The sequence below is a fragment of the Bombus vancouverensis genome, chromosome 12 (assembly GCF_051014615.1).
Source record: "Bombus vancouverensis nearcticus chromosome 12, iyBomVanc1_principal, whole genome shotgun sequence".
Lineage (NCBI taxonomy): Eukaryota > Metazoa > Arthropoda > Insecta > Hymenoptera > Apidae > Bombus > Bombus vancouverensis.
Genome location: NC_134922.1, coordinates 2,424,497 through 2,450,911, shown reverse-complemented (window position 1 = coordinate 2,450,911; position 26,415 = coordinate 2,424,497). Strand labels below are relative to the sequence as shown.

The following is a 26,415-nucleotide window of genomic DNA, read 5'->3' as shown; positions in this document are numbered from 1 at the left end:
AAATAATCTCATTTTTATCGTATTATATAATCATTTTCAAGATGATCTCAAAGTGGCATTTCCGTAATCATTACAATAAAAAGAACAATTTATCTGTAATATTTATTTAAACTTTTAAACAATTTATGTTTTTTCACTAGTCGCCGATACGAATGTACATTTCCCTTCTCGTTGTGCATATGTATGTTTCTCCCACCAAGAGTGCCAGAAAATGTGCATATAGTTCAGCTGCTACCTGCTAGAGGGCCCTATTCTTAGTGCACATTTTTTAGCTGATTTTTTGCTTATATTTACATATATGTAGATTGTAGATACTTATGAACTTAGTGCAAGTGGTTAGTGAATTTCATAATTCAGTAAACTTTGCGCATCGCATCAATTTATAAAAGATTTTGAACTTTTGTCGTTTTAAAAATAATAAATTTATTTAAATAAATGGCTACCCTCGAGGACAAATCTCTCTGGGAGGATGGAGAGGTATAGATCGCAAATTTACTTCATATAGGTTAAGGTGGAATGACAAGCATATCTAAATTATCTTCCAGAATCGTATATTTTTTATATGATATGATTCGTATAGTATTTAACATATAAGATTTGATATAAATTAGATTTATTACAATTAGTAAAATATTTGCGAAACAAGAAAATATTGCAAAAAATACAATCATTTTTTATTTATATTCAAAAATTTCAGCCAATAAATATTAAAAAGCTATTATAAATTTATTTCTAAAAGTACTTGCAATTTACATTATCTAAAATCAAGTTAATTATATATGGTAAATAAAAAATGAATATTTTTGTAACTGTTCTTCTAGGAAGCTTTGGGTGAAGATGTTTGGAGAATGTCTACAGATGAAATTGTATCCCGTACACGTTTATTAGACAATGAGATCAAAATTATGAAAAGCGAAGTAATGCGTATTTCTCATGAACTTCAGGCACAAAATGACAAAATTAAAGAGAATACAGAAAAAATTAAAGTAAATAAAACTTTACCATATTTAGTATCTAATGTTATAGAGTTGCTAGATGTAGATCCCCAAAATATGGGAGAAGAAGATGGTGCGGTTGTTGATTTAGATGCACAAAGGAAAGGCAAATGTGCAGTTATTAAAACTTCTACTCGTCAAACATATTTTCTACCTGTAATTGGATTGGTTGATGCGGAAGCTTTGAAACCTGGTGATTTAGTTGGTGTCAATAAGGATAGCTATCTTGTCCTTGAAACATTACCTGCTGAATATGATGCAAGAGTGAAGGCTATGGAAGTGGATGAAAGACCTACGGAACAATATTCAGATATTGGTGGCTTGGACAAACAAATTCAAGAATTGATAGAAGCTGTTGTTTTACCTATGACACACAAAGAAAAATTTGAAAATCTTGGTATCCAACCTCCCAAAGGTGTATTATTGTATGGACCACCAGGAACTGGCAAAACTTTATTAGCTAGAGCTTGTGCTGCACAAACAAAATCTACTTTTTTGAAATTAGCTGGACCCCAACTAGTTCAAATGTTTATCGGAGATGGTGCAAAATTAGTAAGAGATGCATTTTCGCTTGCAAAAGAGAAGGCACCAGCAATTATTTTCATAGATGAATTGGATGCAATTGGAACAAAACGTTTTGATTCTGAAAAAGCTGGTGACAGAGAAGTGCAACGTACTATGTTGGAATTATTAAACCAATTAGATGGATTTAGTTCTACTGCAGATATTAAAGTGATAGCAGCTACAAATAGGGTAGATATTTTAGATCCAGCTTTACTGAGATCCGGTCGTTTGGATAGAAAAATAGAATTTCCGCATCCAAATGAAGAAGCTAGGGCTCGTATAATGCAAATTCATTCGCGAAAAATGAATATGTCTCCGGACGTCAATTTTGAAGAATTATCAAGATCTACCGATGATTTTAATGGCGCTCAATGTAAAGCCGTTTGCGTTGAAGCGGTACATATATTATAATATTTGATAGTAATAATATAATTCAGACATTGATCAATTTTTCTTCATTTTTTATAGGGTATGATAGCACTAAGACGCAATGCAACAGCAGTTACACACGAAGATTTAATGGAAGCTATTAATGAAGTTCAAGCAAAGAAGAAAGCCAATCTCAACTATTATGCCTAATGTGCTTTATTTATTAAGTTACATTCTATAATAAATGACTATAGAAACTGTAAACAAAATTAAATATCAATAACAAAATAACCTCGTTTGTTAAATAAACGACTCAACACGAGCATGTTAAAATTCCTGTGGATGTTTTTATATGTATAGGAAAGCCCAGCTAAATGGGATTACCCAAATAACTTAGATATTTATTGTTTTATGAAAAAACTGAGGACAATGTTATAGTCTGACATCCTTGAAATACTACAACTTTGTCCTGATAAGTTTTTTCCTACAACAATAAACAAAGTAGATTTAGCTGAGCCACCCTATATACTTAACTTTCGATTTATAAATTTAAAAATGCTTGTTGAAAATGGAAAAACAAAATTACATTTGTCATTTTAATTATCTGCTATTGTAATCCATAAATTTTATGTACAATACTAAAAGTTTAGTTACTGGCAAATTTATATTAAATAAATATATATATGTTTAAATTGTATAAGCTCCTATTTTTATAAATCTAAGTTGAATCCTTTTCAATATGCTAATTATAAATGGATAGAACTTCTACAATTTATGAAATTTTCTGCAAACTATATTTATAATATTTTATGTCTTTACAATATCTGTCAAGTACAAAACGATCTTTATTCAAAGTAGTCATACATAAGAGAAATAAAAATCTTTCTTGATAATCTTCTTTTTCATCGTCTTCTATGACTTCTCTTCTTAATTCTGTAATAAAAAAATTAATTTATTAGTCAAATTTAAATTTAATAAATACTTTTATACTAAAGTTTTTAATAAATATTTACTTCTTTGGTCCCTTTACAAAACACCAATCAACTGAAATAGGTTGACCCAAGATTTCTGTCCCATTTAAAGCATCTTTTGCTGCTTGAGCTTCTTTAAATGTTTCATATTCTACCAAAGCATATCCTTTCAAGAAGCCTGTTCTTCTATCCAAATTTAAATGTAAATTTTTTATTTGCCCAAATTCTGAAAATTTATCTTGAATGTCATCCTCCTGTGCTTCTTCGTGTACTGAATTTATAAATAAAATCCATCCTTCTACAGCTATAATAAATTCTCTATAAATATCTCAAAATTAAATGTTTAATAATTTCACTTTTATTATTTTTTATTATAATAATAGCTTTTTATTAACAAATTATACAAATACTCTGTTAAATATAAAGTATTTAAAATGCTTTCTTACATCTTTGTGGACCTGGTTCATCATCGTCTTCCTCAACAATGTTCATTGATTCATAATGACCAACATCATCACGAGTGGACACCAATTCTGCACCATGTCCTCTACCTTTTCTCCTTTTTGCCTTTTCTTTTAAACGTGCAATACCCTCTAATAAATGAAAGCAGGAATATTATCAAAAATTATTATTTATTACTATAAAGATATACTTAAATCATACTAAACGAAATCACGAAGTAAAGAGGTTATAACAAATGTCACACGCTTATGTATAACTCATGATAAAATATTAAACTTACGATCGCCTTCATCATCGACTTCAAACTCTTCTGCATTATCAATATCCAACACATCTGCCATAATTAAATTGTTAAATGTTTTCTTTCTATAGTAACCTTGATCAAATACCGTACCACTGTATTTACCACCATGTAATGGATACAAATCACGATGATTCACGACTCACGTTACACATAATAGTCGACAATCACTAAGTACACATTATCTAGATTCTAGATGTATGTTTTTACCAGTTTTTATTTCTATCATTTAGAAAACATCGTCCTTAAACAATTTATGTAAGATATAAATATCCCTAATTTTGTTTTTTTTATTTTGAAAAAAATTAAACTATTGATAATAAGATAAAACTATTTTATAAACTATATGTAGTAATCTTCTAAAAATTGCTTATGATGAAACTCGTAAACCCATGAACTACAAAAAATATTATTTTATGATATTTTTCATAAAATGATCGTGATATCAATAACAATCGTATTTCAAATGTTTGCTAAACTGGATATATATATGACGAGCATCATGCCAAATTTCAATAGCGTTCAAATTGACAAATTATGGAATACCAATTTTCCTTAAAAGATTCATTAAAACATGTAACTTAACAAGTAAAATGACATCGTTGCGTGTATTGAAACCGACGTAAAAACACAAAGAAAATAGCATAATAATGTGTTCATAGTGATTATTTGAATTTATAATATAGTACAGTAATTGTTTACGCATAACATGGCAACTGCACCAATAACAGATAACTCCCCGAAATCCTTATTAAAAACCGTGGAAGGTAAAAATGACGAAAAATTAGAAAAGAAATTAACTATTCTTGAATCGCACGGATACATTCTTGGTAAAACAATAGGTACCGGTTCGTATGCCACTGTAAAAGTATGTTATGTAAACCATTTATTGATATTAAAAAAGTCAATATTTAATAACTAGTCAATTATTGATAAAAAAAAATTGTAATGAAAGATTGCCAAATCTAATCGGCATGATTGCCAAGTAGCAGTAAAAATTGTTTCAAAGTTTCAAGCACCCGGCGATTATTTAAAAAAATTTTTGCCTCGTGAGATAGAAGTTGTTAAAGGTTTAAAACATCCAAATCTAATTCGTTTTCTTCAAGCAATCGAAACAACTCACCGGTTAGTTATCGTTTTTTTTATTTTATCATTATATCATTTAAAAACATAATTGTGTCTCATATTTTTCACTGATCATATATATAATCCATATAAATACTTAATATTTAGCGTTTATATAATTATGGAATATGCTCGATGCGGTAGTTTATTGGATATGATAAGGCGTGATACATTTATCGATGAATTCCGTAGCCGTCGATGGTTTCGGCAATTATTAGAAGCTATCGATTATTGTCATGGACGTGGTGTTGTACATAGGTAAAAGTTTAACGAAAAGAAAAAATATTAAATGTCGCATATCACATTTAACTACATAATTTTATTTAAGAGACATCAAATGCGAAAATCTTTTAATGGATCAGAACTTCAATATCAAATTATCCGATTTTGGATTCGCACGTGGACAAATGAAATCGAAGAACGGTATAGCTCCGTTAAGTGAAACTTTCTGCGGTAGCTATGCTTATGCTTCACCAGAAATATTAAAGGGTGTTCCATATTTACCTCAATTGTCTGATGTATGGTCCATGGGAGTAGTACTCTATGCAATGGTTTATGGTCGACTACCATTTGATGATACAAATTACAGCCAACTTCTAAAGGTACCCAGGTACATTAAAGAGAAAGTAATAGAATCTAGTTCAACTTAAAATTTTATTCGCTTAAGTAAGAATTCTACCATGTTATTTCATTTTCTTTCTTTTGCGATATAGCAAGTACAAAATAAAGTTATATTTCCTAAAGAACCAAACGTGTCTCAAGCTTGTCGTTCACTTATCTCACGAATACTTGTATCGCAACGAATACGATTGCATATTGATCACATAAGAAATGATGTTTGGCTTGCTACGTCTCTTGTTACCGCCCAGACCTCTACTAGCAACATTTTAACAGTAATATTTCAAATTCTTTGTTTTATATGTTGCGCTAATGGTTAGTAATATATTTTATATAATTTCGAAGGATATTCCTATAGTACCGAATATAAAGAAAATAGCAAGTGAAAAGAACAAAGGAACAAAAAGGCATGCGACTGATATTGGAGCGTCAGTTACCGACGTTCGGTCATCTAATTTCAGCATTTCAGATGAAAGCAGCAATCGATACCGCTGTTTGAAATAAATTCCAAGTCTCTTATCTCCAAACTCCAAAGGACATTTTCTTGATTTTCCGTATTTCGTTTAATATTAAAATTATCACAATATTATGGCACTTTTATTTGTATTTGTTCTTTAGTTCATTCTTCATACTTACAAGGTTTAATATGACCAGTATAGTTAATATCAAATAATAGTCCAAATATTTATTAGCAAACAGGACCTGCCTAAATGCATAATCTGAGACAAATACAGTACATAGTACTGTACTCATTCAGTCATAACATAGAATGATACTTGGCAATCATAAGCAAAAGTATCGTACTTATCACAAAAATACCAGGAGCAGTTGCTTTGTGGATATTCTTTGTATCGTCTGTAAAATAACGTAACGTTTCAAGTAAATTAACAAAATCAAATTTTGAGACCAAGATGAAAACATACCGTTGGTATCAGTTACTGGTTCCCAACCTAAACTACGATCGATTGCCATTTTCCATTGAGAATATAATATATCTCGTTCTAAATAAAACATGATTCATATCTTTAACGAATTGAATGAGACAAAAATTCGAAAAGATATTGAACTTACCATTCTCAGTTATCGAAGGTAGAAAGGTGTCGCTTGGTACAGCGGCGTCTATTTTCACATCCCATTTACGTATACCATCTGCATTTCCTGCAGCAATTGCAACTCCAAGTGCAGTAGTTTCACACATTAAAGGCCTCACTTTCTTGTAAAATTTTTTAATTAATCAGGTATTTCTTTTTCTCGTATATTTTATTCTTATTTGTTTTAATCAGAAAAGGTAAAGTCTTTATGAAAAATGAATCCGCTTACCAACTGGAATTCCACAAATGTCTGCTTGCATTTGCATTAACAAATTATTGGTAGTCATAGCACCATCTACCAACAATTTAGATAAAATTAAACCAGTGTCCTCTTTCATAGCTTCTAAAATGTCTCTTGTCTGAAAACAAACGGCTTGCAAAGCTGCCTTTATAATATGTGTACTATTAGTGTCTTCAGTAATTCCACATATAACACTGAAATATTAAATACTTTGCAAGGGATGTGTGATAACAAAATTAATTAAGATTTCTAATTTGATATTAATGAATAATTATAATGTTTAATTATCATGTTATTTACCTTCTTGCATCTTTCCTCCAATATGGAGCATATAATCCAGCAAATGCAGGCACAAATGTAACGCGATTATCAGTAGGAATTTGTTCAACAAGGGATTCAGACTCTTTTATATCAGACAGTATACCAAGGTTATCTTTTAGCCATTGAATAACAGCACCAGCTATGGCTACTGACCCTTCAAGAGCATATACCGGTGTTGCTTGTGGTCCTAACTGATAGGCGACTGTTGTCAATAATCCATGAGACGAATCTACAATCTTCAAAATAATTTATCAATATACAAGGTATGAAGGAAAATATTTTGAAAAATATTAAAGTTAATCTTACAGCAGTTCCAGTGTTGTATAAGAGAAAACAACCTGTGCCATAAGTGCTTTTTGCGTGTCCTTTTTGTAAACACATTTGACCTACCAACGCTGACTGCTGATCACCTAAACACTGTGTGTGTATAAATATTTACGTATAAATATTTATCTATAATTACTATTTTATTGATAAACATATTAATTATAAGAAATATTAACTCCTGATATTGGTACTCCAGATAAAATATCATCTTGTATATATCCATATATTTCTGACGAACTACGGATTTCAGGTAAAATTTCTGGAGGTATATTAAAAAATGATAACAATGTTGGATCCCATTTTAAAGTTGTAATATTCATTAGCATTGTCCTTGAAGCGTTTGTAACATCAGTGGCGTGGACACCAAAACTTGTCCCTCCAGTTAAGTTCTACAAAAAAATAAAATGCTTTTATTTTTCATATAAAAATGCATTTCACAATAAACAATTATTATTGAACCGACCCAAATTAACCAAGAATCAATTGTACCAAAGAGACAACGTTTTTGATCTAGAGCCTCACGAACACGAGGCACATTTTCTAGTAACCATTTTAATTTTAAAGCACTGAAATATGGACTAATCGGTAAGCCACAAAGTGGTTTCAAATAATTTTTATTTTGATTACGTATCTTTCTCAATATGTCATCCACGATCGAAGTTGTTCTCATATCCATCCATACTATAAGATAGTAAATTTAAATTTTATTTTTCTTAATATTTAATTATTGATTTGTTGATATTGATATATATGATTGAAAACAATGTATGTAAAAAATTTTGGATCAATGATTACCAATAGCATTGTATAATGGTTCCCCAGTAATAGAGTCCCATACAACTGTAGTTTCTCTTTGGTTTGTTATACCAACTGCAACTATATCACTAGGATCAATGGTAAGTTGCCTCAAATTAAATATAGTCTGATTAAGACATTCTCTGACTGCTTGTAATATTTCTATAGGATCTTGTTCGACCCATCCTTCTTTTGGACATGATTGTGATATCGAAACCTGATGATATGTTAATACTTCTGCAGTATCCGCAGCAAAAACCTAAAATAATAGTACACACATTAGTAAATCATTAATAAAAATATAAAGAATGTACATCGAATGATGCGTTATTTATATTTTTTGGAAGGATCAATTAATCACCAAGCCATTCCTCAATATATTAGTAAAAGTAGATTCAATAAATGTAATGTATATTACGACCCAAACGATATATTACTTTGTTTATCACAAATATTATAAATTTTTATTACATTAGAGATATTACACTAGCATAATTTAATTATATGATAATCAAATTTTTAATACCAAAAATCTAGCACTACTTGTCCCTTCATCGATTGCACCGACGAGGGGTCCATATCTACTTGACGACTCATTTTTGTTCATCTCATAAAAGACTGCTCGAACGGTTTATTAGTAATCACAAGTCTTCGTTTATTCGCTATCAGCCGGCAATTTAAATGAAGTGTCACAATCATGAATGTGAAATTAGCAAGTGAAAGATTTCAGATTAATATGACATTATAAGGTTAGGTACTGAAGGAATCATTCGTAAAAATAAGTGCTTTCAACCACCCGCACGTTGTTGACAGTTTTTCATCGATCGCTTTCTCGTCAAAGAACAACTTTTATACATTGATGTATGTCGCATTCACAAACTGATTACCGGTTTCCAATTATGGATATGTTTAACATAGAATGGTACACTACTACTTAAAAACTATCGGTGGTCAAGATATCTCATAAAGTATATCTTATTTTGAACGTCAATCTACAGAGTAAAAAACGAGTTATGAAGAAAATACTGTGATTGGTTCATGGAATGTTTTGATAAAGTGCCAAGAGAAGAAAATGATCCTTCTTCATTTACATGCAGAAATATTATACTAAATACGTTTCACGAATATAGTTACTAATCTGTACAACTTAATAGAAAGGAGAATAACAAAAATATTTTGTTATATCAATTGAAAATCTTCCAATTAGATCACTTAAATTCAATAAAAAGTAGTATTATACAAAATAAATAGTCAAGCGAATAAGCTTTTCCTTTATAAAGTAATGAAAAATTTTTGCTAAATAGACGTTTACCTCACAATATCTATATTTTAAAATATTGTCAGTGTATTTTTTCAAATTTTATGAATTTTGTAAGATTGGAAATTTTGTAAAATATGGCTGGATTACGCGTAGAAAGGATCCGATAGAGGGCATTCAACGCGTGCATACGCAATCGCGTACCTCCACCTAACGCGAAGACGACATCAAATTGTCGTTTACGTTTTAAAAAGTAGCAACCGTTTTGGCGTGTATTTTTCGTAATACCTTCATCGGAACCAACCGCTCTATCTGTCATGAGGACCTAAATGGCGTTGGCATCAACACCCATCTACCGTTTCGCTCGCTGCCAATCGTTCGAACAGAGACACGAAAATTTCAAGTCAGTGCTGGCAACTTTTTACGTTTATTATAAGGCTTCATTTTGACGAGGAACGCAGGCAAATATTTTGTTTACTGTTCCTCGCACGTTATTGTTAGGGTTATTGGATTTTAGCGGTTACTTATCGATGCGAGCGAAGAACAGAATGCTTCGTTCCATGCTATAACGGAAGCAATCTCATTGTATCGTGCTTCGACACATTATTTCTTGTTCCTTCGCTTGCAGAATGAATTGTCAGATACGTTATTGTTCGAGGATACAACGATATCGATGGTTGCATTCTTATTCTCAATATTCGGTATACACCGTGCGTGCTATTACATAAGAAGAGACCATCGAGAAAATTTTATTTTAACGGATATTTTGCCCCTGCTCACATTGCTCGATCATGAAAGCTAAAAATTATTCCGCGACATGCAAACTATCGCAACTGCTCTTTTTAATTAGAATAACGGTATAATTTTATGTATTATGTTAAACATTTTTTACTTTTTTATATACTATATTTTAAACACTATATTGAAAACTACTAATGTATCCAATTAAAAAGGAAGGAATGATTATATATACACTAAGTGACAGCATTAGTACTAACATGCAATTTATTGTATGATTTTATTGAGACTTTAAACCAATGTTTTAATATCTGTATTGTTTTTGTAGTTGCCAAAAAGATGACAGCTGATTCAGAAAAAGATAGTACTCATTGTTTGATATGTAACAGTAAAGTTGGTGTATCTACTAGGAATAGTATACGAATCTTTAATGAAAACTCTGTAACATCGTCAGAAAAATCACTTGTAGATGCCATTTGTACTGTCTTAGAAACAGATTTGAATGAAGAGAATGTACATTCTCTTGTCATATGTAAAAAATGTTATAAATTATTTAATGAGGTAAATGAGATATCAATTATTGATTCATATAAAATTATACAAGGGTAATTAAAAAAATAACTGGCATTTATAGATTGATGAACTTGAAAGTCGACTGACAGAGGTAAAATTAGAATTATTTAATAACTACAAGAAAACTATTAAAAAGATATCTGATATGCAAAATGAAGAAGAATACAATGATCATGATTACATAGAAAATACAGAAAGTCAGGATACAGATGGAGAAATTAGATATATACAAAAGGTAATGAATAAAGTAAAAACTAGTTATCATATACATATACTATAAATATTATAATATATATATGTACAGGATATCCATGCAACTGGAATAAACAATACCATTAAAATGGTAGAAGATGAAAAAGATTTTATTAAGAGAGATTAAATGGTTTTTAGTTGTGCATCATATGGTACCTGTGCCTTTTATATAAGTAGTGGCGTTTCAGAGATTTTAGGGTCATTTCTATTTTTTTTTTTAATGGAACTATGCTTTTCTTATACACCATGCAATGTACTTTTTAATTCTCTACAAAAATGTATTAAGGTACTTGGGTCGAAAAATGATTGGTTTAAAAGATATTTTAACCTTAATATTGTAAAACTTTTTGTTACTAGAGAAGAACAACACAGTAGCTTTTGGTTTATGTTTTTCTTGTTTTTCATCAAGTTAAAATATTTTCTAAATTAATCATTTCTCAAACCAAATACCTTCTCCTTTGTAGAGAATTACAAAATGCATTGAATGGTGTATAAAAAAATATATAGTTCCATTTATGAAGGTAGATATAAGCTTAAAATCTTTGAAATACCTTCACTTTCGGAGAAGACACATGTACCATGCGATACAACATTAGAAATCATTAAATTTTTCCTAATGAAATTCTTTTTTATCCTTTATCATTTTAATATTATGGATTGTTCCAGTTATATATATACATATATATACACATATATATATGTAATATTTCAAAATTTATGTAAGGATGAATCAGAAATTCAAGAGATAGAAGGGGAAGAAGAAAGAATAGAGGAAGAAGAAGAGGAACCTTCTTGTGAACCAGAGGAAATTATTCTGAAAGTTGAGGCCATACCAGAAACAAGTGGTACTGAAGAAAGGAAGAGGATAAAACGGGCAAAAATTACACCAAAAATTGAACCTCCCCAAGAGCGAGTAAGAAATGACAAATAATATGTTCAACAGTAGTTTATATTACTGTGAAATGATAATCTGCGATTATTCATTTATTTTCCAGATTGTTACTAGAGATGGCTCTATATATAGCTGTTTGTTATGTACAAATGAAGACGATAAAGCTGTAGGAGATGCAAAGTCTATTATCGCTCATGTAAGGAGTGTGCACGAAACTCGTTTATATATTTGCGACATATGCGGGGATGACTTTAAAAAGAGAAATCAACTATCTATTCATCTTGATGATCATGTTGCTAAAGAGGAAGGAGATTTTCAGTGTGAAATATGTAATAGAATATTTAGTAATTTGCGGTTGTTTAGGATTCATAAAAGAATACATTATCCACAAGTGAAATCTTGGCCGTGTGAAACTTGCGGTAAACGATACAGGTAGTTATAAACTACGATTTCTAACGCTAGAAATACCACACCAGTTAAAATGACCAGTTCTACAATTTTATAAATGTATCAACCCTCGTTTAGAGATCATAGTCCCAGAGGGATTAATAATACCAAAAATGTATTACATAACATGGAATTTCTTCTGTAAGAAAGTAATAAATCAATAAATATAAAAATATTCTATTATTACGTATTTTTTAAAGACCAGCTATTTTGACTGGTTTTGGTAGAAATAGCTTCGTGTTAACTATCGGTAGTTCTAGTGTTAAATTACGTATTCACGTAGTGTAAACTAGTGTGTATTGCAATTTGTTACTTTTGTAGTTCCAGAAATTTATTGGAGGAACATATTAATACACATACAGGTGTACGCCCATATGTATGTGAAAATTGTGGTAAAGATTTTGCTTCAAAATATACTTATAAAGCACACGTAAAAACACATGAAATACGACCTCGTCCTTATCAGTGTTCACAATGTAACAAAACATTTTTGAGCCAACAAAATCTTAATCAACATGAAAGAACTCATAATGGTGTAAAGGAGTACGTTTGCCACCAGTGCGGTATGATTCATTATTTTTTCCTTTTTCAGTTTCCTATATATCCTATATATCCTATATATCCAAAAATATATTGGTATTCATGGGAATAATTACAGGAAAAGCCTTTGGTTCGCCACATAATTTAGAAGTACACAATATAGTACATACTGGTTACAAGCCATACATATGTAGAGTATGTGGTAAAGCATTTGCCCGTAAAGCTGAAATAAGGGACCATGAAAGGACACATACTGGAGAGAAACCATATCAGTGTGAATTTTGTGGAGCTACATTTAGGTATGTCTATTAATTAGCAAATGTAAAAATAATGAAAAAATATTTTCGTAATGTTTTAGTCAACGATCGAATTTACAATCGCACAAGCGTGCAACGCATTATAATGATAAACGGTACAAATGTGACGATTGTGGAAAAGGATTTAAACGGCGAAGATTATTAGACTATCATATAAAAGCAGCTCATACCGGTGAAAGACCGTACAAATGCGATATATGTACAGCAACATTTGTATATCCCGAACATTTCAAAAAACATATGCGTATACATACTGGAGAGAAACCTTATCTCTGCGAGGTACTTGTACTGAAAATGATTATTTATCTGATATCGACGGTGTTTTTTTTAATTTTGGAATTGTATTGTAACATTTCAGGTTTGTGGTAAAGCATTTAATAGTCGAGATAATAGAAATGCGCATCGGTTTATACACAGTGATAAAAAGCCGTATGAATGTCTAGTATGTGGTATGGGTTTTATGAGAAAACCTTCCTTGTATGCTCATATGCAGACTCAGGTGAGCTGATATCATATTACAACGACGAGATTCTGTAAATTCTGCGACAGTACTAATACGACATGAATATTTTTTAGGGACACTTAAATGATACCATTGTGGTGAATCAACCGCGTCTCACTACGGAAGATGATCAAGTCATAACAATTTCTAATGGCAACGTGGAACTTTTAGTAGATGAAGCGGAAAATGACCAGGTAATTAAATAAGTTTGTTTTTCATTTTTCTTTATGCTTTTCTTATTTTTCATATATTTATTTATGTTGTAAGGTGTAACTAATACCCTTTATATTTTAATTATTTTCTAGTTGGATGAAACTGAACTATATGTGACAGAGTTAAAAGATCATGTTATCATACAGCAGCAAAATGAGGATCAAATGTATAATGAAGAAGACGTATTAAATATTCCAGCAGAGGAAAATGTTGCGGACGAGGAAGTAAATCATCTCGTTGATGGAGAAGTATGTACCAAATTATATGCTACAACGTAGTATATCGTGCAGATCAAAACAGATGATATTTTTCAGATGAACTTCGCTGAAAATGAAGTGATGGAATGTAAAACTGAAGATTCGGAGCAAGTAGAAGAGGTATATAACTATAATGAAACGGAAGATGGGGAAACAATAGTTGTACCAACTACCTCAGAGTACAAAGAAGCGGAAGAAGAGAAAAATGCTGTACGACTAGTACAAATTCGATTTCCAACATCGGTTGGTGGTGAAGGCCGAAGTTGGTTAAGCTTAGTACAAAACACGTGAATTTTTGTATCATTGTGATGTACTATAGCTTCTTAATAAGGAGTCCGCTTCTTAATAAATCTTTAAGTTTAAGTACGTGTAATTTTGAAGAAACTGCTATATTATTCTTCGATTAAACTTGAATTTTGTATTTAGCTGTAATTGATGAAAAGGCAAAAAACTTAAACTCATTATACAATATAACATTTAACGTTTTCAATTTACTTTTATGGAAATGAAGGTGGAAGAAATTGCTCAGAGAACATGAAAATGATGTTTAAAAATAGTAATATCAAACTAGATATTCTATATGGTTATTTATAACGCAAAGCAGTCAATAGTATCATTTTAATTGCAATTTATTTCTCTTAAGCCGCGTTTTATGTTTATGACCCTTATCTTTTCTTATCTTATAATGGTCACTGCGCATAAGCAATTTACTCAAGTTAAATCAACGAAAATTAGTGGTTAGTTTCATACTAAATTAGTAAATAGTGCCTATTAGTAGATATGTTTGTATATCTTCTAATAACTTCCATCATAATTCACTAAATGTATCGTATTAATTTTCTTGATATCAATACTTTTTTACGCGTTTAACATAAATTGTAGTTCGTAACAAACATGTTGGCTATACTACCGAAAAGCATCCGTGACCGAACGAGACGAAATTTAGCTGATATCATTGGATGAGACAGTAGATTTGAAATATAAGATCTTAGCTTCGGGATATTATAAGTTTGGAAGATGCAGGTCTCTATATGTAATAGATCTTCACTGCTATTAGATACACGGTGCATTCGACAATTAGTACATATAACCATATGGGTATGAATGAGGTACGTATATGTATATTACATTCAAAAGCGTTTAATGTCAATACAAACTTCATGTCGATATTTTTTAATGTGTCTTTAATCTTTTCGCTTATTGATGTTTCGGTCTTTTGGCTTAGGATAAAGATGGTTAAGGATATCTCTATGCGTGAAACAAAAACCAGTAAGAGAATTACGTAAGTATATATCGCTGTTTTGCTTTGATGGTGGCACAATTAAAAAATTGTAAACTTTAAAAGGGGGCGTTTTAAAATTTACAAAGAAAACTTTGTAACCCATTTCAACAATATTATAAGGCTTACTTAATACGAGACATGCCACTATTCGCGAAAGTAGTACAACCTTCCATTTATAGCGTTACAAAACAGATGAAGATGGGCCAGTGTTGTTGCAGGACTAAGGCCTGGTTGATAACGGTATGCGTAATGATTTTGCCATCTGACGCAAAACTGGTAGTTAAAAATGTAAATATACGGTTTAACATGATAAAAATAGAAACATAGTATAGGCTTCCTATTGAATAAAAGTAAATTTGAAATTTTTTGAGATGTGTCACTATCAAAGAGAGTGAGTACATATTATGTTTTCGTGATTGGAAGAAAGGCAAGAAGAAAGGGCTTGATTTGTACGTAGAAATGATTCAGTTTATTCGAATAGTTTATCCACAGTTGCATATCATGCTACTGCCGTTAATTTCGTGAAAAATGTCGAACGGAGTATCTTAATAGTATGTTTCGAACGTATAACCTTTCAAAGGTAAAATCTTATATTTCAAGCTTAATTACCTCGTCCCAATGATACTCATTGAATTTTGTTCTGCTCAGAGACCATTCGGAAGAATACCCAAGAACTTGCCTTAGCGGTAGAATTAGAGAATTTAAGATTTAAATGCTTCAAAGTACCATACAAAATTTGAACGAATCGCCTTTCTGAACTTTTGAAATCAATATATTGCATCGTTTCTATGTATAATATCTCCTATGACAAACTGTATAAGAATAATATTTGTTATAGACATGACATCATACTATGTATTTAATTTCTATGTATTATTAGTTATGTAACATTCTTTATAAATATTAATACAAATATGTACAATTAAATAAAATTATAATGTTCTTAGTCGTTGTCTTTTCCTTCATTCTTTTGTTAGCAATATTTGCGATGATAAACAAATGAAAGTCTACTTACTATTAAATGATTAACATTCAAGATAAGTCATTTAGAGACAATTCGTTAAATGAACTCTGGGATCAATTCTTACCGTAATTATCAATGATAGATGTCAGTAGTAGTGCATGTGTTTTGCAGAAACGCTAAGGGGATGGTTTTGATAAATGACAGGAAATTACGAAGGTCTGAGATACTCCATTCAGCGATTAATTGTTACGCTATTGTAGCTTGAGCCATCAAGCAGCATCTCGTGGCTCTCAATAAGTTAAATTGAGTGTGAATAATATTCGAATCCGGCAGTCTCTGTGTTGAGAATTCGTACCCTTAATGCCTCTTTATCCAGTTCGGTCTTTCAAAACGAACTAACGCGATAACATCTAAGAATATTCAATTTTTCACAAAAGAATGAGATCTCAGTAGTCTCCCGTTAAATAATCATGATTTCTAGAATTACACATGGCTAATTACGAATCGATTATACAAAAATGTTATTTGGATTAATTTATATCTTGCTGTCGAAATTTTAAAGTCCACAAGGATATTACAAGAATTTCCTTCAAAAACGTTTTATAATTTAAGTTTTCTAAAACTTTACTATTAAACAGAGAGCTAACATGAAGTAAAATCGTAAGATTTTTTTACCTTCCAATAATAGGAAATGTTCCCTTCTCGAATTAAACTAATTTAAGTAAAAGCTTTAATAAGATCGAAACTTTGTGTAAATTTAGAAAAGATCTACAGCAATTTTCCTTTGAAAGAATAATTTACTTGCATAAGATGCCTAGGAATTCTCTGTTCATTCTCCACAAGTGCACGAATACACGACGCTTCTCACATTAATTAATCGATAAGTCTAATTGAATTGCCTTGTCTGAAAACCGTGATTTTAATGTGTCATCAATGTTTCATCAAATGCACAAAAACGTATAATATGTTTATTGATGAAATTAACGTTGATCATTTCATTTTTGTTACATTATAAGTAACTTTAAATTAATGAAAATAAGATGTTTGCAGAATTGTCGAGAAAAGAACACTCTTATGCATGCACGAAATTTCAATAATCTTAATTCACTAATAATCACTAATAATAATCACTGACTATAAAGGAAACTAAAAGGAAAAACTTGATCATAAATTGGTTAATTGCACGGCAAAAAGCTCTCGTAAATATCGCGTCGTTAGTGGCGGAATATCAACATGTCGTTTTTGCATTCCCTCATTGTCGTTTTATCTTTCCGCAAAATATCTGTTTCACTCACGAAGATTCCGTATGTTTCCGTTTGTGGTTTCTCTGTTTTCCCAATCCGAATCTTTTTCTTTAAGCTTTTTTCTTCTTCCTCTGTACACGCATTGCATGCAAATGTATGTATTATCGCGGTGTTCTACTCTGATTAAACGCCGTGTCCAAAATGAATCTTTAATGAATCTTACCAAAGATTTCCAACTCCATTCTGTAATGACAATATTATAATACATTATTTATAATGGTAGCGGTATCGCAATTTGCGAAGTTATTTTAACAAGGAAAGTTGACGAACTTGAATGTCGTGCTCGTCGAATAATTCTAGGGACATTTTGGTCCTTTCTCGGATGAAAATTTAGCTAAAGATGAAAAAAATCGTTAGATATATTTATGTACATACATATACTATCAACAAGAAGTTTGGAAGCACCAGCGTTTCTCTAAGCTTTCTACATCTCTACGTTACAATACGTGTAAATTACGTGATGATAAACGAAGACCAAGGCCGGCGTGACCTTTTGCGGGGCCGGTTCAAAAATTTTGCGGGGCCTGAAGACACATTCAAATCCTACACTTAAATTTTACTACGAAGAATTATTTATTTATAAATGCTGTTACATATTATATATTTTTTATAAGCAGTTGTTTAAACAAATCCAAGTAATATTTTTTCGCATCCATAATTCGCTTTCAAGGGGCAAGAAATTCAATGAAAGTACAAAATCTGTAATCATGTATGACTTTTGCAAAAAACTATTGATGTAGTTTAATTTCTCTAAAAAGTAAATTTCTCTGAAAGTGCCTGGATTTTTTTATCTAAAGTAGTTTCCAAGATATAAGGACTTTATGGAGTTACACTGAATTTTGATGATTTTTGTCACTCCTGTGGAGGATATCAAACGTGTTGATTCAAATGGCAAAACGAGTTGTAGCGGCACATGATTTAGAGAACAATTCAAATCATGTTGTTGTTTTGCCTCGGAGTATCAAGACCGTAATGTGAGAAAAAATAAACTCCGAGCAAAACAATGTCGCCGCTACATGCAACCGTCAAACGTAGACGAATTCGAATTTTCCGGTTCTCCCCCGACCAGTATTTATTTATAATAAACGGACCGTTTATTTATAAACGGACGCGATCGCAAGGAAAGGAGTTACAGTCAGTTGTCGATCAGTTATCAACCAGTTATCAACGAATTATCAGCGATCTAATTAACGAGTCAATAGCGATCCTATTTTACGACTTATACACTGCCTCAGCGAATCGGTTAGTACGAGCGTCTTTGCGAGCATTATCTGTATACTAATTTATCAATTTAAATATATGTAGTATCGTGGACGAAAGGCCTAAGAAATATCGGGCGAACTATGAACAATGTCGCGAGAGCCGAGGCGCCGTCGGGCCCATCAATGTGTCATCGGTCTTTTCAAGTGCATAGTTTCGTGGAAAAGACCTACGTGACCCTGGCTACGAGCGTCTGCAGAACACGTGTGCTGTGGGCCTAGAAAAAGGACAACAGAATGCGACAACGGCCAGAGTGCGAGTCGAAAAGCAGAGAGTGCGAGTCGAGAAACAGAGTGCGAGTCGAGGAGCCGAGTGCGAGTCGAGCGGAGACAGAGTTTGCGAGTGGCGTTGCCGAGAGAGTGTTAGTTGCGCTGTTTTCTGTACGTTTGGTGTGAATAGTTCAAGTTAAACAACAATCGTCTTTTCTGTCTGATTAACATCTCTATTGTCCACTCTTTATAAACATATTACATCACGATATTACATATATTCGACGGTTTCAACAACGAGCAATTCGTCCATTAAACCTCACCGACCAATCGCCCTCTACACAAACCTCTACAGAGTGAATACTTGTGATAGTCAGGTATATTTAAAAATCACTTTAAGTACAACAATACAGAGTTAATATAATACGTCTTGATTGTCGCTCGCTCAATGCTACTCGCTGCAAGGATATTAACTTTTTGGAGAGCATGATCGTCTATTTATACTGGTCGGGGGAGTACCGGAAAGTTTGAATTTGACTCCGGTTAACGGTTGCACGTAGCGGCGATATTGTTTTGTCCGGAGATTGTTTATTATTACATCTTATACATCGTAACGATGTTAATACTCCAAGGCAAAACAAAAGCACGAGTTACTCTCGATTCGAATCGTCCTGTGACTCATGTGCCGCTACATTCCTTTAAACTTAATCATCATTCTATAAAAAGTTAATCAAATTCGGTGTTTTTAATTGGGTAATTTTCGTAGATCGCGGGGCCTCTCAAAACGCGGGGCCGGGTTCCGGCGAACCGCTGAACCTGCCTTGCGCTGGCCCTGACGAAGACCTAACTCGCAGGAACTTTTAAGATATTTGTAAAATATTTTACGAATTAATAATTTGTACGTCAGTAATATTAAAAAATGTATAGCGTGAATAGACAGATGGCGACATGTTCGGAGATTTAAAAGTTGAACGTTTGAAAGTTAGAAAATCGCTCATAAGTTCATTTACCGAGCAAGTATCTCACAAATTTGATTTATTAATCGAATGCAGATATCAATGTCTAATTGGTATTCTCCTGTTTGGAGGTCATCATATCTTTAATCACGGCGATATGCATTATCTTCGTATTTCTACGATTTCGTTTCTATCCCGATGTTCCCTCTTGCTCGTTTCTCCCATTTTTTCTTCCATTTATTTTTACGCTACGTGTACAGAGTATGCAAATGTACACGTGTATTATTTCAGAGTACCGTCTTTTTCAAGTATCACGTGCAGAATGAGCGAAACTCCCGAGAGATTTGTTTTTTACCAACGTCGTGCATGAAAGATACACAAAAGCGTCACGAGGAAACATACGACGAGGTAGAAACAAGCACAGGCCCGACCTATCCATATGTCGAGTCGATCCTAGGATCCTTTGATCCTATTCTGATTTACTTGTAAGTGAAGTGTACTTGTAGGATCGAAAACTTGCCGAAAGAATACAAGTTCGTTGGATGTTGTCGGAATTTTCATCGTCTAGAGCTCAATACGTATCACGCCATACGATGGCTCAAGTTGCTGGCACCCGAGATTTTCGTGACATTTGTTCGAGCTCTTCGCCAGATTTATGAACCATTTTCGCGACTTACTTTTTTTCCCTGTGGATTCGCGTTAGAGATTCCAAGGGAATAAAGGGCTCCTTGGAACAAAAATTACAAGAAAACACTGCGTAAAAATAGACTGACGTAACGAATGACAATGTTTCAAACAAAGAAAAACATATCTTATCAAATATTGGTTTGGCATCTAAGTGATTGCGGATTTTATCATTATCATCTAAACCCAACAAAAGTATTGACTAATTTAATAATAATATTAATAATAATATTAATAATAATAACAATAAACGCTTATCAATCAAGTATCAATCAAATGTTCTAATCAAATAGTTTTAGTAATCTGGGAATATTTTTCATTTTACAGATGATACGGAAGATATTTTAAATAAAAGTTGTATAGAATTTCGAGAGCTATATACATCTTTTATAAATGAATAACACTTCAGGCATACTTAACTTTTATCTGAAACATTTTTGATACCATCGAACATAATTTCGAACATTGTTAGGTATAATTATATAAGGCTTTTAAAAGTAGCTAATGAATCTAGAAAGTTTTGAAGTAACTTATGATAGTTGATACATTTTTGCAAGGTTCAGGAGAATAGTAAGGATACATATTTGATTCGAAAATGAAATAGAAAGGCAATTTCGGTAACATGCGATTAATCGGCAACTATCGAATCTTAAAATCATATACAAAATGGAAAATGGATTTATCACGTTTTTCTCTGCAACTTTCCCACCGTACAGCAATCTATGTAGATGGTTTTTCGAGCAAGTAATTATCAATTTCACTTGCTTTTCATTCAAATAAGTTACACAAAATTAATTTCATGAGTAATCATCGTGAAAAGACTCGTGCACTAGTTACAGTTAACTTGAACCTTACAACTTCGAAGAACATTTTAAGAAGTACATACGGTTTAATTTTGAAAAAATTGACGTTGAACTTTCGAACTCTTATTTTATTGCATATCGATCGGATATGTATTTTCAATACAAACTTGGAATAATTTTTTACGACCATTTCATAGATACAGACAAACAGGATGTTTATATTTACAATAACGATACGTGAGAACACACGTGGGTATAATAAAATATGGAAATCGATTTTAGCATTTTCGACATTCGGGGTCATGACGAAATTACAGGATATTTTACAGATCGCGCGTCTTTCAGAAATGTTAATTATATTTCACATCCATTCCTTCATATTGAAATTAGAGATCTATTAAATTTAATATAAGCGTTACTTTCGCGTTAATTCAGTTCGCGTATTAGACAGATTCTATTATATGGTTCGTTAGTTACATCAACTATACCATATTTAAAATTTTTTTGCATTTCAACTGAATTTTTACACGAGTTTCTTTCACTCTTAACATTTAATTCTCAATAACGTTGTTGCGATGTATTTTAATCATATATTGAGTGATTTTATTTCTCGACCCAGATTCTGCATTTCAGATTTAACCGTTTAATTAATTATGTGTTAATTATCGACGATGTCTGAACAAAATCGAGTGCCAATTCAAAATACAATTTTTCGTTACGTGCGGTAATACAATTAATAAAATATCTGTCGATAATAATAAAATATTATTCGTGCTTGAAACGCTTTTAAACATTTGAATTTGCAAGAGAACGAAGATTATTTATTTATTTATTTATTTGACGGAAAAACTCATTATGAAAGAGAAAAGAAGGTTATACAGGTATGAAATGCAAAGTAGTATAAAAGGAAAAATAACACAGAGACGCGGGGACAGACAAAAATAAAGGTGAGATATGAGGTTGTAAATATTTACAAATATTTACGTATGTGAGGCGGCTGATAGAAAAGATCAGAAGATGTGTTATTAGCATATATGTATAATTAATCATTCTATTAATACAGTTGAAATAACCATACAATGTACGATAATAATCGACCCGTAATAATTCAGAATGACGCAAGTGTTTAGGCGGAATGAAGTTACAATTTTTGTATAATGTTAGGGCAGGTAATTAAATCATTGAGTGTTTTATAAACAAATAAGACGTCTAATACTTTTCTCCTATTCTTAAAAGTTGTAAAGTTAATACTTGATATTAAGTGTTCGTAATTATGACATGTTCGTGGCGAGGGATAGGTAGGATTTATTAAATCTAGCACTAAGGTGAATAAAATTATAGTAGGGAGTTTTATAATAGAGAGGCCAGATTATGAAACCGTATTCCAGAATCGGTCTAACTAAGGAACAATACAATAGTCTAAGAGTGCCCATACCCGGAAAAAATTTAGAGGTTCTTTAAATAAATCCTCAAGACCTAAAGGTACGAGAGATAATATTTTTATAGTATTCGATAAAATTTAAGTCTGTGGGGAAGACAATACCAAGAATCTGGATCAAGTCAGGAGAGCATAAAATTGTATTGTTTTGAGAACAGATATAAATAACTTTCTTTAACGTACAACAAACCTTACGACTTTATATTTAGTTATATTAAAGCATAATTTGTTCAATAAACACCCCGTCCTGTAATTTAGATAAGTTATTGTAAATTAAGGGAGTAGACGTGGGACTGAAGATAGAATGAAAGATTTTTAAATCATCAGTGAATAACAAATATTTACAAAGTAGGAAAACCTAGATTAAAAAGTAAGGGTCCGAGATGAGACCCCCGAGGGACTCAAGACTTAACATTAATGAATGTTGAATAAGAGTTATCAAATTTAACTATTCACACTCTGTTCCTAATACATCCAGCAAGCCATGCTAGTAGATTACCGTTGATACCAAATGTTTGAAATTTAGAAATAAGTTTAGAGATAATAATTGTATCGAGCGATTAACAATTTCAATTGTTTTATGAAAGGCAATGTAAATTACGTCAACCTGCATACCGTTTTCTATGGAAACCGAAATATGGTGATAATATTAACCAAATGAGTTGCAGCGAAACATCCGTAAAAGAACTCATGTTACTGATTGATAATAATATTTTTGCAAAAGAAAGATAACTTACAAATAATGAAATCTTCGAAAATTTTAGGCTTAACGTTCTGAATGCAAATTGGTCTATAACTTGTAACAGGAGGTAAATCATTGATTTCTAGGATCGGTATTAATTATACAAAGTTTTCAGGATACCAAAAAAGTGCCGAAAAACAGAAATTTCCTGGACATGATAAATGCGCAGAATTTAAAAAAGCCTCCGCTTTTTTTGAATGCCGTTATATCCAGAACTAGAATTGGTATTAAGGGTTTTTATGCTATCATATATTTCTCCAATACCGAGGGAAATATCCGACAGATTGAAAATTTGAGAATAATTAACATTCTAAGAGCAGGTATTCAAAAGATTTCGCGAAGCCGTTGGTTATAGTAATCCAAACCAAGCAACTGAAATTATCTTCAACCAATATTAGTAATAGCAGTTCTTTATACAGAAAGTTCCCATTTATCGCAAAACAAAGCCTTTGTAGGTTTTGCGCGTTACGGAACCGTGTAAGAAGTAACGGAAAGCTCGGTAGACGTATATCGCACCGCATTACATACATTTTTTATCGCGGTAGCTAGTGCAAAAGCGTGTTATCATGCCTGTGGGATATTATTAATGGTCCTTCATATTCATAAGGATCCCGATAATGAATCGCACCGATGAGCTGGTACTCGACCATCAAACTACTCCCTTTTCGAGAAAAAGTAAAATTTGCGGATGTCCCTTTTCTTTCTCTTTTCTCTTTTTCTCGCAAAGCTATTCTCGGCTGGCAATGACGTAATTATATCGACGAACACATCGAGATCACTGGCTCCTTCTTCGAGATTCGAGAATGAGGATTGGGCTTCTCATAGGAAATATTCATCGCCGCGAGAAATCAAGAAGAATTGTCAAGGACGTACGGACGGGAAATTTATAGGAATTTCTTGCAAATCTCTGCAAAAGTCCACATACCTAGAGCATCGATGACTACTACGACGATGGCGACGTTTTACTCTCAATGTCGTCGGAGCCTGCAGATGTGTGCTTAGTCCTTTGAATCCATCTGTCGTCCGCAGTTTCCCCATTTTTAATTGAATTTTTTCACTCGCCAGGGAAGTAATTTATCCTTTTTATCTCTGAGCGAAATCACGGATTCCAATTGAAAGAAAGTTGAACTAGTGTCTTCTCCAGATGATCACTCGTTTGCCAGAGGTGCTCCAAAACACGATAAAGCGACGAGCCCTTCAAAATTGTCGCAGACGTTCTTTGATCGATACATTTTTCGATAACTACTATTCTTTCTATACGCGATACTTAATGTAGAGAAGTTTGAGCCAACCGTAAACTATTGCTATATAAACTACCTCTATAAACTATCCTCGCATGAATTTATCCTTGCATGAATTCCAGCCGAATTAATAAATTATTACAAATACGTTGAGGGTAGGGGTGGAAAGGAGGTGAACCGCAACAATCGATCGGCACATCTCATCATGTAATCCTATTTACCTCGTTAAGAAGGACGTGAAGCGCGTTAATTTCAGGTGTCTTTGGGCTCGGAGCCAAAGGCTCCTTCGTACTTTCCACCTGGCAGGCACGTAGCATAAAGGTTCTTTGGTATACATGGGGTCATTGCCGGCGCTAATGGCATTCACCGCGATTTCTGCACGGTAAATTAGACTCGGAATGAATGTGACTTTCTTTTCCCACCGGCGCGGTCGATTGTCCTGCTACGTGCTTCACGTTGACGCTCGCAAATATCTTGGAGAGGCGTCACTTCGCCTTGCCTTTCGTCAGTGTCGAAAGGAAAATCCCTGGTAGATCATCGTAAAAGGAAGGGTATGATGCCAGAGACACGAACGTGTCCAAGGAATTTCTTCGAGAGATGCAAGAGTTTTAATGAAGCGAGACTGCCGCGAAAAGTATCCACCCTCGAAAGAAGATTTCAAGTTTAGACTGTGTCCAAATCTGGTCGGATATCACGAGTAAATAATATGCTAATCCTATCTATTCGCTGTCCTCGCTTCGATTCCCATTCTTCCGGATTCGTGTCTGTTGGTCGTCTTTGTCTTTTCTTCTTTTTGCTATCTTCGTCGGGGTTACGAGCCAGACTGACTGGACGGTACAAACTCCTCCGGTTCCTCTCTAATCTGGCGAAAGGCTAATGCATGTTATTCAGCAACGGGGACAGAAGGGGAACTCGATATCGACTTTAGATTCGCCCTCTCGAAAGGCCTCTCGTAACTCCTCGTTCGCTGTAAAATAATTTCAAAGGGGACAAGCCGGAGACTTGATCTGAGGCAATCCTTTGTTGTTTCGATGTCCTGCCGCGTCACGCCGCGACGGATCAACGAATTAATGAAGTTGAATACTTAAACAGGCGATTCGTTGGTTCTTATAAGCGAATCGATTGGAGGGATGCTGCATCGAATAAAAATAATCAGAATTATGCTATCTTTTCTTTGAATTCTACCCCTATGACACGCGTATGCGATATATGCATACCTACGTTGTTCTATCATAATAAAGAGAAGAATTGAATATTTTCCTTGAGAGAGACAGATATTAAATAATAAAGAGAATGCGCTTCGTATAATAATAATCGTGAGTAGAAAATCTAAACAATTCTATTTTGCTATACATACATTGTT

The 26,415-nt window shown here is 32.7% G+C and overlaps 5 protein-coding genes across 7 annotated transcripts; 3 read left to right on the top strand and 2 right to left on the bottom strand.

Moving 5' to 3' along the window:
• The first annotated feature begins 288 nt into the window (after window positions 1-288).
• On the top strand, window positions 289-2,261 carry Rpt5 (26S proteasome regulatory subunit Rpt5). The gene is made up of 3 exons (XM_033348506.2): window positions 289-477; window positions 822-1,955; window positions 2,028-2,261. Exons 1-3 carry the CDS (start codon window positions 436-438, stop codon window positions 2,136-2,138), a joined length of 1,287 nt encoding a protein of 428 aa, XP_033204397.1. The 5' UTR covers window positions 289-435; the 3' UTR covers window positions 2,139-2,261.
• Window positions 2,262-2,755: 494 nt separating this feature from the next.
• On the bottom strand, window positions 2,756-3,813 carry tsu (40S ribosomal protein S12 homolog tsunagi). The gene is made up of 4 exons (XM_033348509.2): window positions 3,642-3,813; window positions 3,346-3,492; window positions 2,942-3,203; window positions 2,756-2,861 (listed from the first exon to the last, which is right to left on the bottom strand). The coding sequence occupies exons 1-4, from the start codon at window positions 3,700-3,702 to the stop codon at window positions 2,831-2,833; spliced, it is 501 nt and encodes a 166-aa protein (XP_033204400.1). The 5' UTR covers window positions 3,703-3,813; the 3' UTR covers window positions 2,756-2,830.
• A 294-nt stretch (window positions 3,814-4,107) lies between these two features.
• LOC117165039 (testis-specific serine/threonine-protein kinase 3) lies at window positions 4,108-5,992 on the top strand. The gene is made up of 6 exons (XM_033348507.2): window positions 4,108-4,530; window positions 4,618-4,787; window positions 4,896-5,045; window positions 5,116-5,389; window positions 5,501-5,680; window positions 5,751-5,992. Exons 1-6 carry the CDS (start codon window positions 4,372-4,374, stop codon window positions 5,907-5,909), a joined length of 1,092 nt encoding a protein of 363 aa, XP_033204398.1. The 5' UTR covers window positions 4,108-4,371; the 3' UTR covers window positions 5,910-5,992.
• Window positions 5,423-9,826, bottom strand: LOC117165037 (glycerol kinase 3). 2 transcript variants are annotated; one of them, XM_076623526.1, is made up of 11 exons: window positions 9,727-9,826; window positions 8,181-8,439; window positions 7,849-8,066; window positions 7,562-7,774; window positions 7,365-7,475; window positions 7,038-7,294; window positions 6,726-6,931; window positions 6,477-6,614; window positions 6,329-6,406; window positions 6,210-6,260; window positions 5,423-6,124 (listed from the first exon to the last, which is right to left on the bottom strand). In XM_076623526.1, exons 1-11 carry the CDS (start codon window positions 9,730-9,732, stop codon window positions 6,003-6,005), a joined length of 1,659 nt encoding a protein of 552 aa, XP_076479641.1. In that variant the 5' UTR covers window positions 9,733-9,826; the 3' UTR covers window positions 5,423-6,002. The 2 variants fall into 2 exon arrangements, with proteins under 2 accessions (XP_076479641.1, XP_076479640.1); XM_076623525.1 differs by lacking the exon at window positions 9,727-9,826 and adding an exon at window positions 8,707-9,144.
• LOC117165036 (uncharacterized) lies at window positions 9,701-14,659 on the top strand. Of its 2 annotated transcripts, none has more exons than XM_033348503.2 (12): window positions 9,701-9,841; window positions 10,505-10,737; window positions 10,811-10,984; window positions 11,726-11,914; window positions 11,997-12,325; window positions 12,662-12,903; window positions 12,999-13,179; window positions 13,239-13,476; window positions 13,556-13,696; window positions 13,774-13,893; window positions 14,005-14,160; window positions 14,227-14,532. In XM_033348503.2, the coding sequence occupies exons 2-12, from the start codon at window positions 10,516-10,518 to the stop codon at window positions 14,458-14,460; spliced, it is 2,226 nt and encodes a 741-aa protein (XP_033204394.1). In that variant the 5' UTR covers window positions 9,701-9,841; window positions 10,505-10,515; the 3' UTR covers window positions 14,461-14,532. The 2 variants fall into 2 exon arrangements, with proteins under 2 accessions (XP_033204394.1, XP_033204395.1); XM_033348504.2 differs by lacking the exon at window positions 9,701-9,841 and adding an exon at window positions 9,906-10,295 and having other exon boundaries at window positions 14,227-14,659.
• Window positions 14,660-26,415: the final 11,756 nt, after the last annotated feature.

Coding starts and splice junctions, on each gene's coding strand:
- Rpt5 (XM_033348506.2), top strand. CDS start 436: ATGGCTACCCTCGAGGACAAATCTCTCTGGGAGGATGGAGAG. Junction 478..821: donor CTCTCTGGGAGGATGGAGAG/GTATAGATCGCA, acceptor CTGTTCTTCTAG/GAAGCTTTGGGTGAAGATGT. Junction 1,956..2,027: donor AAGCCGTTTGCGTTGAAGCG/GTACATATATTA, acceptor CATTTTTTATAG/GGTATGATAGCACTAAGACG.
- tsu (XM_033348509.2), bottom strand. CDS start 3,702: ATGGCAGATGTGTTGGATATTGATAATGCAGAAGAGTTTGAAGTCGAT. Junction 3,493..3,641: donor AGTCGATGATGAAGGCGATC/GTAAGTTTAATA, acceptor TTCATTTATTAG/AGGGTATTGCACGTTTAAAA. Junction 2,862..2,941: donor TTTGTAAAGGGACCAAAGAA/GTAAATATTTAT, acceptor TTTTTATTACAG/AATTAAGAAGAGAAGTCATA.
- LOC117165039 (XM_033348507.2), top strand. CDS start 4,372: ATGGCAACTGCACCAATAACAGATAACTCCCCGAAATCCTTATTAAAA. Junction 4,531..4,617: donor GTTCGTATGCCACTGTAAAA/GTATGTTATGTA, acceptor TTGTAATGAAAG/ATTGCCAAATCTAATCGGCA. Junction 5,681..5,750: donor CTACTAGCAACATTTTAACA/GTAATATTTCAA, acceptor ATAATTTCGAAG/GATATTCCTATAGTACCGAA.
- LOC117165037 (XM_076623525.1), bottom strand. CDS start 8,787: ATGAACAAAAATGAGTCGTCAAGTAGATATGGACCCCTCGTCGGTGCA. Junction 6,932..7,037: donor TGGAGGAAAGATGCAAGAAG/GTAAATAACATG, acceptor TTAATATTTCAG/TGTTATATGTGGAATTACTG. Junction 6,407..6,476: donor ACCTTCGATAACTGAGAATG/GTAAGTTCAATA, acceptor TGTTTTATTTAG/AACGAGATATATTATATTCT.
- LOC117165036 (XM_033348504.2), top strand. CDS start 10,516: ATGACAGCTGATTCAGAAAAAGATAGTACTCATTGTTTGATATGTAAC. Junction 13,894..14,004: donor ATGAAGCGGAAAATGACCAG/GTAATTAAATAA, acceptor ATTATTTTCTAG/TTGGATGAAACTGAACTATA. Junction 14,161..14,226: donor ATCATCTCGTTGATGGAGAA/GTATGTACCAAA, acceptor GATATTTTTCAG/ATGAACTTCGCTGAAAATGA.